This window comes from Dothidotthia symphoricarpi (genome assembly GCF_010015815.1).
Source record: "Dothidotthia symphoricarpi CBS 119687 unplaced genomic scaffold P153scaffold_4, whole genome shotgun sequence".
NCBI classification, from domain to species: domain Eukaryota; kingdom Fungi; phylum Ascomycota; class Dothideomycetes; order Pleosporales; family Dothidotthiaceae; genus Dothidotthia; species Dothidotthia symphoricarpi.
In genome coordinates, this window is record NW_022985011.1 from 646002 (window position 1) to 659256 (window position 13255).

At 55.1% G+C, this 13255-nt stretch overlaps 8 protein-coding genes and 1 non-coding gene across 9 annotated transcripts; 6 read left to right on the plus strand and 3 right to left on the minus strand.

Annotated features, from left to right (window-relative positions):
• Positions 1-186: 186 nt before the first annotated feature.
• On the plus strand, positions 187-1274 carry P153DRAFT_284128 (uncharacterized protein; the record flags this gene model as incomplete). Its single annotated transcript, XM_033663307.1, has 2 exons — positions 187-705; positions 1191-1274. The coding sequence occupies 2 exons, from the start codon at positions 187-189 to the stop codon at positions 1272-1274; spliced, it is 603 nt and encodes a 200-aa protein (XP_033527085.1).
• On the plus strand, positions 850-961 carry P153DRAFT_t31. The gene has a single exon. It is a non-coding gene; the product is annotated as a tRNA-Leu (tRNA).
• A 336-nt stretch (positions 1275-1610) lies between the features above and the next one.
• Positions 1611-2656, plus strand: P153DRAFT_333205 (uncharacterized protein; the record flags this gene model as incomplete). The annotated part of the gene is made up of 3 exons (XM_033665558.1): positions 1611-1709; positions 1758-2324; positions 2390-2656. The coding sequence occupies 3 exons, from the start codon at positions 1611-1613 to the stop codon at positions 2654-2656; spliced, it is 933 nt and encodes a 310-aa protein (XP_033527086.1).
• Positions 2591-4344, minus strand: P153DRAFT_309274 (uncharacterized protein). The gene is made up of 2 exons (XM_033664738.1): positions 3547-4344; positions 2591-3495 (listed from the first exon to the last, which is right to left on the minus strand). Exons 1-2 carry the CDS (start codon positions 3999-4001, stop codon positions 2802-2804), a joined length of 1149 nt encoding a protein of 382 aa, XP_033527087.1. The 5' UTR covers positions 4002-4344; the 3' UTR covers positions 2591-2801.
• Positions 4345-4962: 618 nt separating this feature from the next.
• P153DRAFT_282913 (CCCH zinc finger and SMR domain-containing protein) lies at positions 4963-7323 on the plus strand (the record flags this gene model as incomplete). Its single annotated transcript, XM_033663233.1, has 4 exons — positions 4963-5891; positions 5946-6665; positions 6716-6888; positions 6947-7323. The coding sequence occupies 4 exons, from the start codon at positions 4963-4965 to the stop codon at positions 7321-7323; spliced, it is 2199 nt and encodes a 732-aa protein (XP_033527088.1).
• Positions 7324-7874: 551 nt separating this feature from the next.
• P153DRAFT_428765 (uncharacterized protein) lies at positions 7875-8926 on the plus strand (the record flags this gene model as incomplete). The annotated part of the gene is made up of 3 exons (XM_033672733.1): positions 7875-8677; positions 8730-8767; positions 8808-8926. The coding sequence occupies 3 exons, from the start codon at positions 7875-7877 to the stop codon at positions 8924-8926; spliced, it is 960 nt and encodes a 319-aa protein (XP_033527089.1).
• A 561-nt stretch (positions 8927-9487) lies between these two features.
• Positions 9488-10930, minus strand: P153DRAFT_363991 (uncharacterized protein). Its single transcript, XM_033667490.1, has 4 exons — positions 10783-10930; positions 10437-10462; positions 10170-10381; positions 9488-10091 (listed from the first exon to the last, which is right to left on the minus strand). Exons 1-4 carry the CDS (start codon positions 10819-10821, stop codon positions 9664-9666), a joined length of 705 nt encoding a protein of 234 aa, XP_033527090.1. The 5' UTR covers positions 10822-10930; the 3' UTR covers positions 9488-9663.
• Positions 10931-11112: 182 nt separating this feature from the next.
• Positions 11113-11466, plus strand: P153DRAFT_262535 (uncharacterized protein; the record flags this gene model as incomplete). Its single annotated transcript, XM_033662841.1, has 2 exons — positions 11113-11178; positions 11236-11466. Coding segments are annotated over 2 exons (297 nt in total), but the record flags the coding sequence as incomplete, so codon positions are not given.
• A 717-nt stretch (positions 11467-12183) lies between these two features.
• Positions 12184-13038, minus strand: P153DRAFT_428768 (uncharacterized protein; the record flags this gene model as incomplete). The annotated part of the gene is made up of 2 exons (XM_033672734.1): positions 12429-13038; positions 12184-12379 (listed from the first exon to the last, which is right to left on the minus strand). The coding sequence occupies exons 1-2, from the start codon at positions 13013-13015 to the stop codon at positions 12184-12186; spliced, it is 783 nt and encodes a 260-aa protein (XP_033527092.1). The 5' UTR covers positions 13016-13038.
• Positions 13039-13255: the final 217 nt, after the last annotated feature.

The window sequence follows — 13255 nt, forward strand, 5'->3', positions numbered from 1 at the left end:
TGAGGGCGCGCGGTTCAGTTTTGTAAATGCATGGAGTGAGTGTAAAAGCTCAAGTTCGCGAAGCTCAGATCATAGCTGCCGATCATTCACGCGACCAAGTCTTGGCTATCCCGCGGCAGATGACGCGTGAGCCCCTCCGGACGTATCTATTGACAACCCACATACCTACGTGGACCCTGAACAATCATGAGAATCGCATACTCGATCGCCAGCATCTGCCTGATCTACGCCAGCTCTGCGGAGTCCCGACCCTTTGACAGCATCTTGGAGTCCTTCAACGTGCTCCGCGAACAGTCGCCACTGACAGACTACATCATGCCTCCCGCAGGCGAAGTGTCCACCGGCGTCATCATATCTGATGTTATTGGGAGCCTCCAGCGCATCGCCATCTTCAGCGGGCTTACGCGCGACATCGACACGGTATCTGACCGCCTGGACGATGGTACAAAGAACGCGACGGTGCTCGCCCCAGACAACAGCGTGATGCGCGGGCTGAAGAGGAAGCCCTGGGAAGACGCCGAAGATTACAAATCCTTTGGCGCAGAGGCGTACGGCGGAAGTGATGGCGAAAACAGGGCCAGAAACAATCTCAAGCGCTTCGTGCAGAGACACCTCGTCCTCGAAAGCCCGTGGGAGGAGGGCAAGAAAGTCAAAACGCTGGACGGCAACGAGATTTGGTGGGAGAGCAAAGACGGCCAAAAGAAGGTAAGCCAGAGAGCATCCTGCATAGCGCAGTGGAACCTCGTCCCCACCAACACGAGCGATTTCCCTTTCCTCATCCTCTTTCTGCCAACCCAGCTGCCTTCATATTCGACTGCGCGCCTCATTCTTCCATCAAATCAATCACATGGTGAGATGGCCGAGTTGGTTATGGCGCCAGGTTAAGGTCTTCCCCTTAGCACGCTGAGCAATCAGTTTCCTGGTCACGAAAGTGGCGTGGGTTCAAGTCCCACTCTCATCAATATTCGTCTGTTCGTCGAGCAGGTCGTCCAGGTTCTTTTTTTGCGAGTTTGGCGCGTTTCGGCGGTCATTTTTTGGCGGTTGTTGGGTGGGGCTGCACTACGGCCATGTGGCTCGCTTAGACTCCGCCCCACCACTTCCCGTCTGTCTGAGATTGTTCTTCTTGTTTCGTCGTTCATCTTTTTTTATCAAGTGCTGCTCTACCTGCAGTGAGCTGACAACAAGAACAGATCCAGCCCGGTGACGTGGAAGTCACGAGCATCGCCGATAAGGTGTCCAACGGCGAGATATGGATTCTCGGAGGCACTCTATAGTCGCCTTATCTCATATGAACGAGGTAGAGAGAGATTGGGTCTAGTATGAGAATCACTTCAACGTCGTCTTTAGATTTGCGCGGATAGACATCATGGCTATACTCCAATCAACACGGGCACATATTCCAAGACTGTCTATTTCTCACACTTATCTCATACATTTCACATCTTCCTAGTCATCTCTGCGAGCCTTGCACACGAATTGAGCTATCCATTCTGGGAGAGCTCCTGAGCTGAGCTCCCCTCTCCACCCCCACTCTTCTACATGCACAACATCAACACCATGAAACCACACCCTACACTTGCAAACTCTCTACAAACACAACACCGCCCACCATGAACTTCTCCTCCGGCGACCTAGCAATCTGCACAACCTGCGGCACGCAATACGACGTCCCGCTCTCCTCCCCACCACCCAGCTGTCGCATATGCGATGTATGACATCACGCCGCCCTCCAACAACGCAGCTGAACAACTCCCCAGGACCCGCGCCAATACGTCCCCGCCGCGGGACAATCATGGACTAGTCTCGCTGCCTCGTCGCCCACGCAGAAGAACGAATTCGGAACCGACCCTCTCGACCCGCGCATCCACTACATCACCACATCGGCCGTGACGCCCGCATCCCTACCCCCAGGCCTCTCCGACTCGACGACAACGCGCAAGCAGCTCGGCATCGGAGAGCGCGCGATCCTGCTCCAGACCGACGGCGGAAACGTACTATGGGACCTCATTGCGTTCATCGACGAAGCGACTGTGCAGTTCATCAAGGAAAAGGGGGGACTGAAGGCGATTGTCATTTCGCACCCGCACTTCTACACGACGCATCTAGAGTGGGCGCGCATATTCGCGTGTCCCGTGTACACCAGTCTAGACGACGAGACGTGGCTGAACCGCGCGGACAACGAGGGCGTACGGAAACTAATCCAAGGCGTGACTGAGATTATGCCGGGCGTGACAGCGATCCAAGCCGGCGGCCATTTCGACGGGTCGTTATTCCTGCACTGGGAGAAGAAGCTCTTCATCGCCGATACCATGATGTCGGTTCCGGTACGCTATGTCTCTTCTTCCACTCCTACCCCCAGAATGCTTCCCAGCTAACATACCATGTGCAGTCTGGCTTCTACCACCAGGATCGCCTCCCCGGCACGACGTCGTTCTCCTTCATGTGGTCGTACCCGAATATGATTCCCCTGCCGCCGGCGAAGATTCACGGCATTTGGAAGGCGCTCAAGCCGTTTGCGTTTGAGACTACGTATGGTGGGTTTCCGGGGCAGAATGTTACGCGCCCGGATTTGAAGGAGCAGGTGCTGGAGAGTATGAAGATTTTTCTGAGGGTTGGGGGGCATGAGAGTGCGGGGGTGTTTGGGGAGACGGTGTAATCTGGGGTGGAGTGGATGGAGAAGTAAGAGAGGCGATGGTCTGTATGGGGGGATTCTGAAATGCCGCGTGGTTTGAAGCAATGACACGAATCTATTCTATCCAAATCTAGCAATAGCGGACGTCTAAATGTTGCAAGGGCAGGGTCTACTTTCTCCCTCTTCGATCTTGCTCGTCGGTCCCATCTCCATCACTAAACGGATCGCTTCCAATCTCCAGCGCGTCGCCCGTCTCCGGCTCATCACGGTACTCATCATCCCAGGCCGTCCTCAAGCTAATGTCGTCATCCTCCTCCCTCAGCATCTCTGCAGCCTCGAGCGCCGCAGGATCATCCGAGTATTCATCCTCCAACTCATCAACACTCGCCCGTCTAGCCCCTTGGCGCTCTTCTTCCTCGAGCTCCCGCGCCCGCTGCTTCGTCTTGCGGTACATGAGCCACCCCGTCGCGACACCTGCCACGGCTCCAATCGCGATGCTCACGTAGCTCAGTGCCTTGGTACGCGGATCCATCTTGCCGCCGCTCTCGGCGATTTTCTCAAGCTGCGAGCCGATGAAGACGTGCAGCATGAGTTTGGGAGATACCATGGCGGTTGCTAGAGCGAATGAGGCCCAGTGTACGGTTGGAAAGGTGGCGATGGCGCCGTTGGAGAGGGAGTAGGGAAGCGGGCACATGCGGATCATGACGAGGAGCTTGAGGCCATCGTGTTTGAGGGTGAGGGAAAGGGCGGCGAAGCGCGTGTCGTTTGCGATTAGGCGGTCGACGTAGTTCTTGAGGATAGAGCGCGAGAGGAGGAAGGAGGTTGTGGAGCCGACGATGGTGGCAGAGGCGGCTATGAACCAGCTGATGCATCGTCAGTCAGTGTATTTGATGTAGTGGAGGATGTAGACATACCCATTTGGAAAGCCATAGACGAATCCCGCGATGGTGAGCAGACTCGAGTAGCCGATAAGTGGCGGGAAGGAGACGGTGAATATCAACCCCCACAGCACCAGCCAGCCACCCCGAACGTCCCTCCACCTCTTCGCAACAGGCAGCAGTTTCCCAAAGATGCGCTCATTGAAGATCATGAACAGTATCCCCAACACGACTGCAGTGATGCCTCCTACAACAACCAGGACTTTCTGCGTCGGAGACAGCTTGTTGTACTGGCCCGTCACGCGCCGGCTCAGCTTGGAGTAGCTGTCCATGACGCGATGTCGCATAGAGGAGCGGCCCCGCTGGGATGCGCTGGAGTTGCGCGCAAAGGATGCCGTGGTTGAACGGCGACTCCATGATGGCGCTGGACCTCTTTCCTCGTCGTCGATGGGCAGCGCGAGGGCGCGGGCGTTGTAGTCAGACGCTGGCATGGTGCCAGTGTACAGAGGGTGCTCGGACGGCGCCGGAGAGGTGCGGAAGGATGGAGATGGTCGTTGTGTGGCTCGGAGAATGTCGAGAGGTCGTTCAGCTGCTGCAGTTGCAGAGGGTCATGCCGTAAGACGGGCGAAGCAACGAGTGGGTGGGAATGTTCGAGATCTTAGTTTCATCGTCATTCGTCATTGCCTACCGAGCTACGTCGGCGGAACGATGCACCGCCGATACGGACGATCAGATGAGATGAGACGGGATGGAACGTCAGCAGGCAGCGTCGATAAGGTTTGGCTCGGTTTCACGTCAGTGCTCGATTGACTCTTGGGCACACGAGTAGACGGGAGCTGTGAGAGCTTCATGAACAATCAATTCAAGCTGATACGCAGTCTGCGTCACCCTGCAGGCGTCATACAGGTCAGCACGTGACACCGCCTCTCATGGTAGCGCCCAGCGGCATGGTAACTGATGCATACATATACAAGATACGGTGAGCAAGACCGTCGTTAGGGGATATCCGCGGTTTGTCTTGCGCCATCGCCGCCGCCAGCAAACACACACAGCGAGACGCACAGGACCCTCTTCCAAGCCCCGGCAGCAATGTAGCGCTGCTGAAGTGAAAGCGTGGTTGATCTCCTGTTTCCTGGTAACCGCCTGCACGTCCCGCATCCCCCACACTTCCGCTCTGCATAGGGCTAGGTAGCGCTCCCTCCCGAGCTTCATCCAGCGCGACCAGCCAAGCCACCGCCCATCCTCTCCTTCTGGCGCGGTTGGAGTGTCTCGCAGAGAGCTGCGGGACCATTGCCCTTCACTGCCGCTGCACTCGCTGACGCGCCGGGCCCCGTCTGCAACCTTCCACGGCCCTGATCCGCCCAGTAACCCCCTGGGCTCCGGCTTCTCCGTGCCCTCGACCGCCCCCATCACCCACCACACCCGCTGTCCCCTGGACCTGCTGGCGCAAGCATGGTCGCCGACACGCTGTACGACAAGGCGCTGCCCGTGCTGCAGAACGACGCCCTGGACGATGAGGACAAGACGGACAGGCTCGAGGAGCTGCTGCGCACCGAGACGGGCCTCGTGGGGAAGTCGCTGGAGAACGTCGTCCTGGACTGTCTCTGGCGCTACCGCGATGCCGGCAACTCGTCGAGCTCGCCGCCCCCCAGCCGCCATACCATCATCCGCCGTCCCTCGCCCGCGCCGTGGCACACCAGCCGCGCCCCGACCCCTGTGAACCAGTCCCCGCGCATGGTGCATGCTCCACCAGGCTTCGGCATTGCCCCTCCCAGCTTCACGCGCACAAAGTCCCACAACGCTTCCCCCTTTACCTCGCCGCGCCCCTCTCCACGCCTTGCTTTTTCCAGCCCGCACATCCCCCACAGCCCCAGCCTGAGCGCGTACCAATTCAGTGAAGGCGTCAGTCCGAGCGCAGATCTGTATGGAGACCTTGATGGCCAGTCTGTAGACTGGCTGGTGAACGATGAATCTGGGAGCACCGAGTCGTCTCTGCTCGGCGACGGCACCCTCAATGGCGGCGCGGCGGAATGGATCCAGCCCCAGACCATGGACATGGGCCCCTATGACATGCTCCGCTCTATCCTGAGGGACGACCGAACAGATGAGGATATCGAAAAGGTCCTCGAAGCCAATGGCTATGATCTGAGTGCTGCCCTGCTTGCCTTGATGGGCCAACAGTTCGAAGGGCAGCAACTCTCCACTTCCAGCCCAGACCAGACCGGGTACGTCATCGGAAAATCCATGAGTCCTGCATTCAGACCTGCCACGCCTGCTGGCCAGCAGAAGAGCAACATCGTGTGCAAGTACTTCCTGTCCACGGGACATTGTGCGAGAGCCGATTGCAGATTCAGCCATGACACCAGCAAGACACTCTGCAAGTGAGTTCTCACGTCCATCGACAGACTCTGTGAGATATTGACTTTGATTCGTAGATACTTCTTGAACGGCAATTGCCTTGCCGGCGACACATGCTTGTTTTCCCATGACCCGTCCTCCCTCATGGCTCGTATGGCCATCTCAGACGTATCCACGCCACCTTTGCGCGCGAACGTTCCGAACTTCCAAATGACAGACTACGAATTTCCCACCCTCCAGGCCAACGGTTCCCCTTTCGGCACACCCCAACTCTCTACAGCGGAAATCTCCCTTGAGCAGCTCTACGGATTGACTTCGAGTACCGCGACACGCCCTCCACCTGGTCTGAGTCCTTATCCGGTCTTTACCCCTGGAAGCCTCAGTCGTCCACAATCTCGAACCAGCAGCCGTCAGCAATCTCGTGCTCCTACGCCATCCGTACTTGCAGTAGACGATAACGATGCGTTTCCGAGCTTAGGTTCTGCTGCGAAGGCTGGAAAGCGACATCACGGCAAGCGAGGTGGACACAGCCACACCAAAGACATGCCAAGTCCGAACAATCTTGCAGATGTCGTACGCATGTCACCTTCTCCGAACCCTGTAACTCCCGTACGCAAGGGGTTGAAGCCAACTAAGAGCTTTAATGGATCTCGTGAGAACAGTACGGCTGCGCAAGCAATTCCTGCACCTCAACATATTCCGTGGTTGGAGACCGGCCAGCAGGGCAACCAGGCGTATCTCAAAGCTCGTGCTGAAGCCTTTAAACATGGCAGTCTGAGGAACAAGTTCCTGCAGAGGTATGACCTGAATTGAAATGTGTACTCGATGCAATGCTAACCTTATTCAGTGCCGCTCAAGCCTGGAACCGTAGTGACTCGCGCGCCGCTAAAGCCCTTAGTCTTAGAGGGCAGAGTGAGAACAACCTCATGCGCGAGGCACATCGGGAAGCTGCCCGCGTTCTATATGAAGAACGAAATAAAGTCGGCGATGGCTCCAAGGAGCTGTATGTTGATCTTCACGGTACGCTGACTCCATCTTCCGCCTTTCTCACAGAGCCAACTACTAACGTTGATTTCAGGGCTTCACCCAGATGAATCAGTATCCTATCTTGAGAGCATTCTCCTAAAGCACAGCTCCCACTCTCGCCCCGTCTACGCCATCACTGGAACTGGTCACCACTCCAAGAATGGTAAAGACAAGGTCGGGAAGGCAATTCGCGGCTTCCTGAACGAGTGGCGATATGCATTCCGCGAGTTCTCCGTCCCAGGTGACCGCAACAATGTTGGTGGTATCCTCGGTATTGACCCCAGCAGCTACGATAAGAGCATTGCGGAGCGGCCTAAGGAGAATGAGGATGCGACGGATGTGGAAGATGTAAAGAAAGACACAAAGATCAGAATCATGAAGAGAGATGAGGTTTTAGACGCACCGAAAGGACCGAAGCGGGCTGTTTGAGTTGAATCAGACGTGAAAGTACCCAGTAGGTAATAAGAAATAAGAAAGGTTTTCAACTTCGTTCTGCTGTTGCTCGTGCTGGTGGTTTTGCTGTTGCATGCTTGTGGCTCACACGCTCCAGTGCACCCAAGACTACCGCATGCATGACTGGGGAGGTAACCATGAGTGTTGATATAATGCTGCCCTCACTTGGTCTCGAATATCGTTCTTAGTGATGCAGTGCTGGCATTATTGCTAGTCCATGCGCGAGGTCACAGCGGTTGGTCGAGAAAGGAAGGTGCGCCCATTATCGTGCTTCCCTAACCCAGCGACATAAAACCCCGACAAGATTCTATCACACGAACCGTAACTTTTGCCCTTTCTCACCGCCGTTCGCTGGTTTACACCGCCTGTGCATCTCACCTTGTTGTCTTGCTTCCAATTCACTCGTCTCATTGCACCACACCTCGCTCTTGTTATTCCTAGCGTCGTTCGCTGCTTCGACATTTGCTGGTCACCCGAAGTCTGACACTGTAGCACTCACTTTACAGCTGACTGCTACTACCGCAGCCATGAGCCAGCAAGGCTCGCCACGCAAGTCCAATCCTGGACGTTCAACCACCGAGTCTGACAGAATGCCTTTCGCTGCCGCCGAGGCCCTGCTCTGGGGCAAAGAGATCAAGCGAAATCTCGAGTTCATTGTTCCTCAGATGAAAGAGCTCCAGCGCCAACACGAAGCATATGACGCCCGCATACAAGCCGCCGAGATCACGGCGGAAGCTGCGGAGGCTGCCACGGCCCGTGTGCAGCGAATAGAACAGAAGCTCGTGGCTATGGAAGAAGACGACACTGACCGACCGTTTGATAAGTGGGTTGGCGAAGAGATCACGCAGCTCAAGATGTTCGCAGACAGGAACAAGGATGTCCGAACGAAGTTGACCGAACTGGAAAACCGGTTCTTGAATGCTACAGACAGCCTTGACACAGCTCGAGATATGTCCAAGGATCTTCGCAGCGTCTTTCGGCATCTGGACGACCTCGAGATTGACAGGAGAGGACAAAGCAATCGGATCAAGGCGATGGAGAAGGAAATCCTGGATTTGAGGATGTTGTGCCACGGCTACGCAGCCAGGGATAAGGAGTTGCAGAGGGTTGTTGGCCGTCCGGATACTTTGAGTAAGACCATCGTGTGGCCAAGGGAGGTTCAACTACATGACAATCGCTCCCGGCGCTCCAGTAGAGCTTCACCACGATCAAAGAAAGCAGCTTCTCAGAAGCGCCGCATGACCGCGGAGTCGGAGACAGAAGACGAGGACCTCAATTCTCCAGGTAGAGGGCGTATCCAAGTACCACGAAGCTCGAGCATCACTTCAAAGTGAGTGGTCCATGTCACTTCACCATGTTGATACTACTAACCACGACAACAGTTCGGACGCAGTGCTGGTATCATCATCGCCTTCTAAAGGTAGGCAAGCCAAGTCTGCCAGACTGAACATGATGAGAAGACCTTCGATATACGATGCCCGTATACCTCGAGCAGGCGAACAGGAACAAGTCGGAGCGCGCCCACTTCAGCCGAAACCACGCTCTCATGTCAACAAACTTCTTCCCGAAACACAACTAGTCGGTAATGCGAACCTTGGAAAGCGGAAACGGCCTCTCGAAGCTACGCCATCTCAGCGAGTATTGCGCACTCGACACCAACCTGGTGAGAGTAGCCTTCAGCAGCATGTAGTCCCGGCCTCGAAAGAGAACATACATGATTCTGAAGTAGAAGTTATGAACACAACTGCAGAACGAAAGAGACGGGCTGGCGTTCCTCCAGCACAACAACAGGCAAACCCTCCGGTTGATCGTGGCCAGAACAGTCAACCCCAGCCTTCAGTCACAAAGTCAAAGAAAAGCGTGCCTCGAAAAGCACCAGTGGCACCGAAGTCTCGATCAAACCGACCGCCTGGAACCTGTCTTGCGTGTCGTCAGCGAAAGCAGAAATGCGACCGAGGCCGACCGGCGTGCAGTCAGTGTACAAAGCGATCGATACAATGTGCATACGATCGGCCGCCGGGTGAAGATACCCAACTGGTTGTGCCCACGCAACCGGTCGTTCTGAAGAGGCAGGCTCCTCAATCAAATACGAACATGGGTCACGCTATGTCTTTGGCAACTCGACAGCCTCATATTGCACCTTCATTCACGCCCAATCCATCGGCTGCCGGACCGAGTACCACGAGCGGACCATTCGGACTTCCTGGGCCAACGTCCGGCGTTCCAGACCTGCAAACGTTTCTTGAAATGCAAGCAAAGGGACAAGTTATTTGATTGATTGCATCACGCATCGCCGGTCTATCGGTAGCAATTCGACTAGGTCTCGCGGAACTCATAAGACCCCTCACGATCCTCAACGGGCACCTCCAGATTCGCCTCCTCAATATCCTTTCCATCGACCTTCAAACCCGCCTTCATCACATCCCCGGTTGTAACCGATCCAACACCTTTTGGTGTACCCGTCAGCACAATATCGCCCTTTTCGAGCGTCATTACCCGGCTAATATCGCTCAACTGTCTTGGAATTCGGAAGAGCATCAATTCGGTGTTATCGGACTGTTTCATCTCGCCGTTCACAGAGAGCCAGAGGTGGGCGTTTTGAGGATTGGGGATGCGGGATTTTGCAATCAGGTTGGAGATGGGGAGGAAGGTGTCGAAGCCTTTTGCTATGGACCACGGGAGGCCCTTCTTTTTCGCTTCGTCTTGCACGTTGCGGCCCGTCATATCAATTGCTAGAACGTAGCCTGTAGATATGTTTAGTATATAGGTTTATGTAGAAGGTGGGCATGGGTAAAGTAGTATCAATGATGAGATAGTCATACCTTCAATAGCATCTAATGCTCCCTTTGTGTCCTCAGGATCCAGATCTCGCACCGTTTTGCCCATGATCAGACCGAGCTCGACCTCATAGTGCAGGTTTACCCCGCGAGGGCGTAGGACGGGGCCAGCTCCTGGAAGTAAAATGGAAGAGGGGGGCTTGAGGAAGAAGAAGGGTTGTTTGGGGGCTTTGTTGTTGAGCTCTTTTACGTGGTCGCTGGAGAATTGTCAGTCGTGGGGGAGATAAAGGGAGAAAGGAAGGGAGAGCGCACGCATAGTTTCTGCCTATGCACATGATCTAGGAGAGAATTATCAGCGAATGTTCTGGGTATAATCTTGAATGCCAGACATCTCGAAGAGAGAAAACGCTCCGGTTTAAACAAATCAACTCTGAAAGCCAGATTCCATGCCCCATCCAGCATATCAGGAAATTGGTAAAAAGCGGCTACCCAGACGGATGAACACGCATAGCACGTCAATGCATCTCCTTTCCCTTTGCTCGACCATCTCTTCTACAAACATGCAACTCTTCATTTCACATCGCCTCTTCCCCATCTTCGTACAACCCCCAACATGGATCTTCTATCAGACAGGAAAGAAACACCCAACACCACATACCTTGCGGCAATTCGCGCGGATAGCCTGAACACCCGCCATATCTCACTTTTTTCTGCGTAGTAGGTAATATTCCGAGTCCAAGAAATAACAATAGAAGGGAGAAAACAAAAACGCGTCCAGCACACGACACGTTCCGTCGTGGGAAAGGTTCCGTTCCTAGCCGGACTCGGGACGGGGCTGCCGAGCGAGCGCGGAGGTCGTGGTCTGGATGAGGCCGTGCTGGCTCCGGTGCGGAGTGACGTACCGCATTCGCAAACTCCAAGGGTAAACGTTTACGCCCGCCGACCAAGAAAGTGCATCGTCATGCTATCAGAACCCACAACAAAAACAACGCCTACAACAACAACAATGCAACTAGCAGAAATCCTCTCCGATCTCGTCTCGCTGCGCGTCTGTGTCCGTCTCCCTCGCTTTCCCACCCACTGTCCTCCCTGCCAACTAACACCCCCACAGGACCCAACAGCAGCCCTCGCCCTCGTATCAGCCCGTCCACCTTCTCCCTCCGCCTCCACATCCGCGTCCGCGGCACCGCAGAACCCCTCGACGCTCGCTGAAGACGATGCGGATTTGACGCGCGCGAAGGATCTGGTGCGGTTGCACTACGAGGTTCGCGAGGCGCATCGGAGGGGGGAGTTGGCGCGGGGGTTGGAGGAGGCGAGGCGCGGGGTTGAGAGGGTTGCTGGGTGGTGATGGAGGGGGGATGGAGGGTTGTTTGTAGATTCGTGGGTTGCGGAGGATGGGTGTTATGTGGATATGTGATGTGAGGAAGAGTGTGTGGGGCTATGGGGGCTGGGTGGTGTGTTTCGTTGGGGAGAAAGAAACATCGTGCTGAGATGAGACTTGCGTATATGATGGCCTCTGGAACTGGGGAGATGCTGCGCCATGCTGAGGATAGGGACTGCAAGTCTACAACGGTTGGGATGTGGAAACTCCAAGAGGGATACCATCTGGTTTACCACCCCCTGTATGTGGTATTGCTCGCTACTCGACTCCAACTCTTTGGGTATACGCATCCAGCAAGCGACGAAGAGATGGCACCTCAAACCTATCCCACGTTTCTCTCGTGTTAAGATTGCGAGAGTCGAAGTCGGCTGGAACTGCCTTTCTCCTGAGCAGTAGTGCAAAAATAACACACCATCGCGACGAGGTTATGATTGGAAGGGGAAGTCGAGGAAGGCTGGACGTCATTGGAAGAAGGCAGTGGATCATGGAAACTTGAATCGCGAAAGTGAGTGAGTAGGACGAAATGAAATCAAGACGAATCATTAAAGTGTGTTATCATGCTATACGTGAACAGGGTGGATAGAGATGCAACAGGTCCTACATGAGTATAGGAGAAATCGACTAGGGTGACAACACGGCCAAAGGGATTCGTAATATCCACATCGCTTCCATCAACATCTACACCCCAAGATCCAACAAGGCAGCGTCCACCAACGGCTTGATATCAGTGCCCTTCTTCTTCTGACGAGCAAGGTGCGCAACCAGGGGCACCACTTCCTTCGGACACGCGAACCTCGCAAGTACAGCGTCTTTGAAGCTGTTCTTCTTGGCTTGTAGACGACTTGCTGTGGTTGCTTTGGTGATTACAGAGGGTCTTATTCGTGTTAGCAAACCGTGAGTTCGAGGTACTTCGGAACACTTACGTAGGCCCTGGCTTCTCAGGACCTGGTTCAACAAGCTCAGCTGGAGGCTGGACTGGCACAACAGGCTCCTCGGCAATAGGCTCCAGTTTGGGTTTCTCGGGCTCTGCTTCGGAGGCTGCGTCTGGTGTAGGTTCGAGTGCGGGTGCAGGCTCGGGTACGGGTGCAGGTTCGGGTTCGGGTTCGGGTGCAGGTGCGGGTTCGGGTGCCGCTTCAGGCTCAGCTACAGGCTGAACTAGCACAAATGGTACAAATGGTACATCTGGTACAATTGGCACAACAGGCTGCTCCGGTACAGGTTCCGGTCCGGGAGTTGGTCCGACAGCCGGCTCGGCAGCTGGCCCGGGGGGTGCTACTTGTGTCGGCTCAGGTTCCGGCTCGACTGCTGGCTCGGGTGGGACCTCCTGTAAAGGCTCAAGTTCGGCAGGTGTAGAAGCTAGTCCAGGGTCTTGGGCTGGGGGAGGATCTTCAGTTGCTTCAGGCTCAGGCTTCAATGGCGGTTGAGGCTCGGGCTCTGCTGGAGGCACTGCTCCTTCATCTACTGTCTCGGGCACTGCCTCTGGTGCTGTGGAAGCCGGTGCGTCGGACATGATGGAAGAAGTTTAGGCAAACCAGAGCCGAATGAGAAATGGTACGTAAGAATGGTTGATGAAGGGTGAGTGGTAGGAGAGAGACGTAGTGGTGGTGGTGGTGGTGGAGATAGCGAGAGGTTTCCAATGTATCAATCGTTCAGACTTACTTCTTGTGTTGCGTGGCTGAGACTTAAGGAGAAGTTGCGACTCGAGAAAGTAGTGAAAAGAAGAAGTTGTGACTAAAAGGAAAGCAGGACC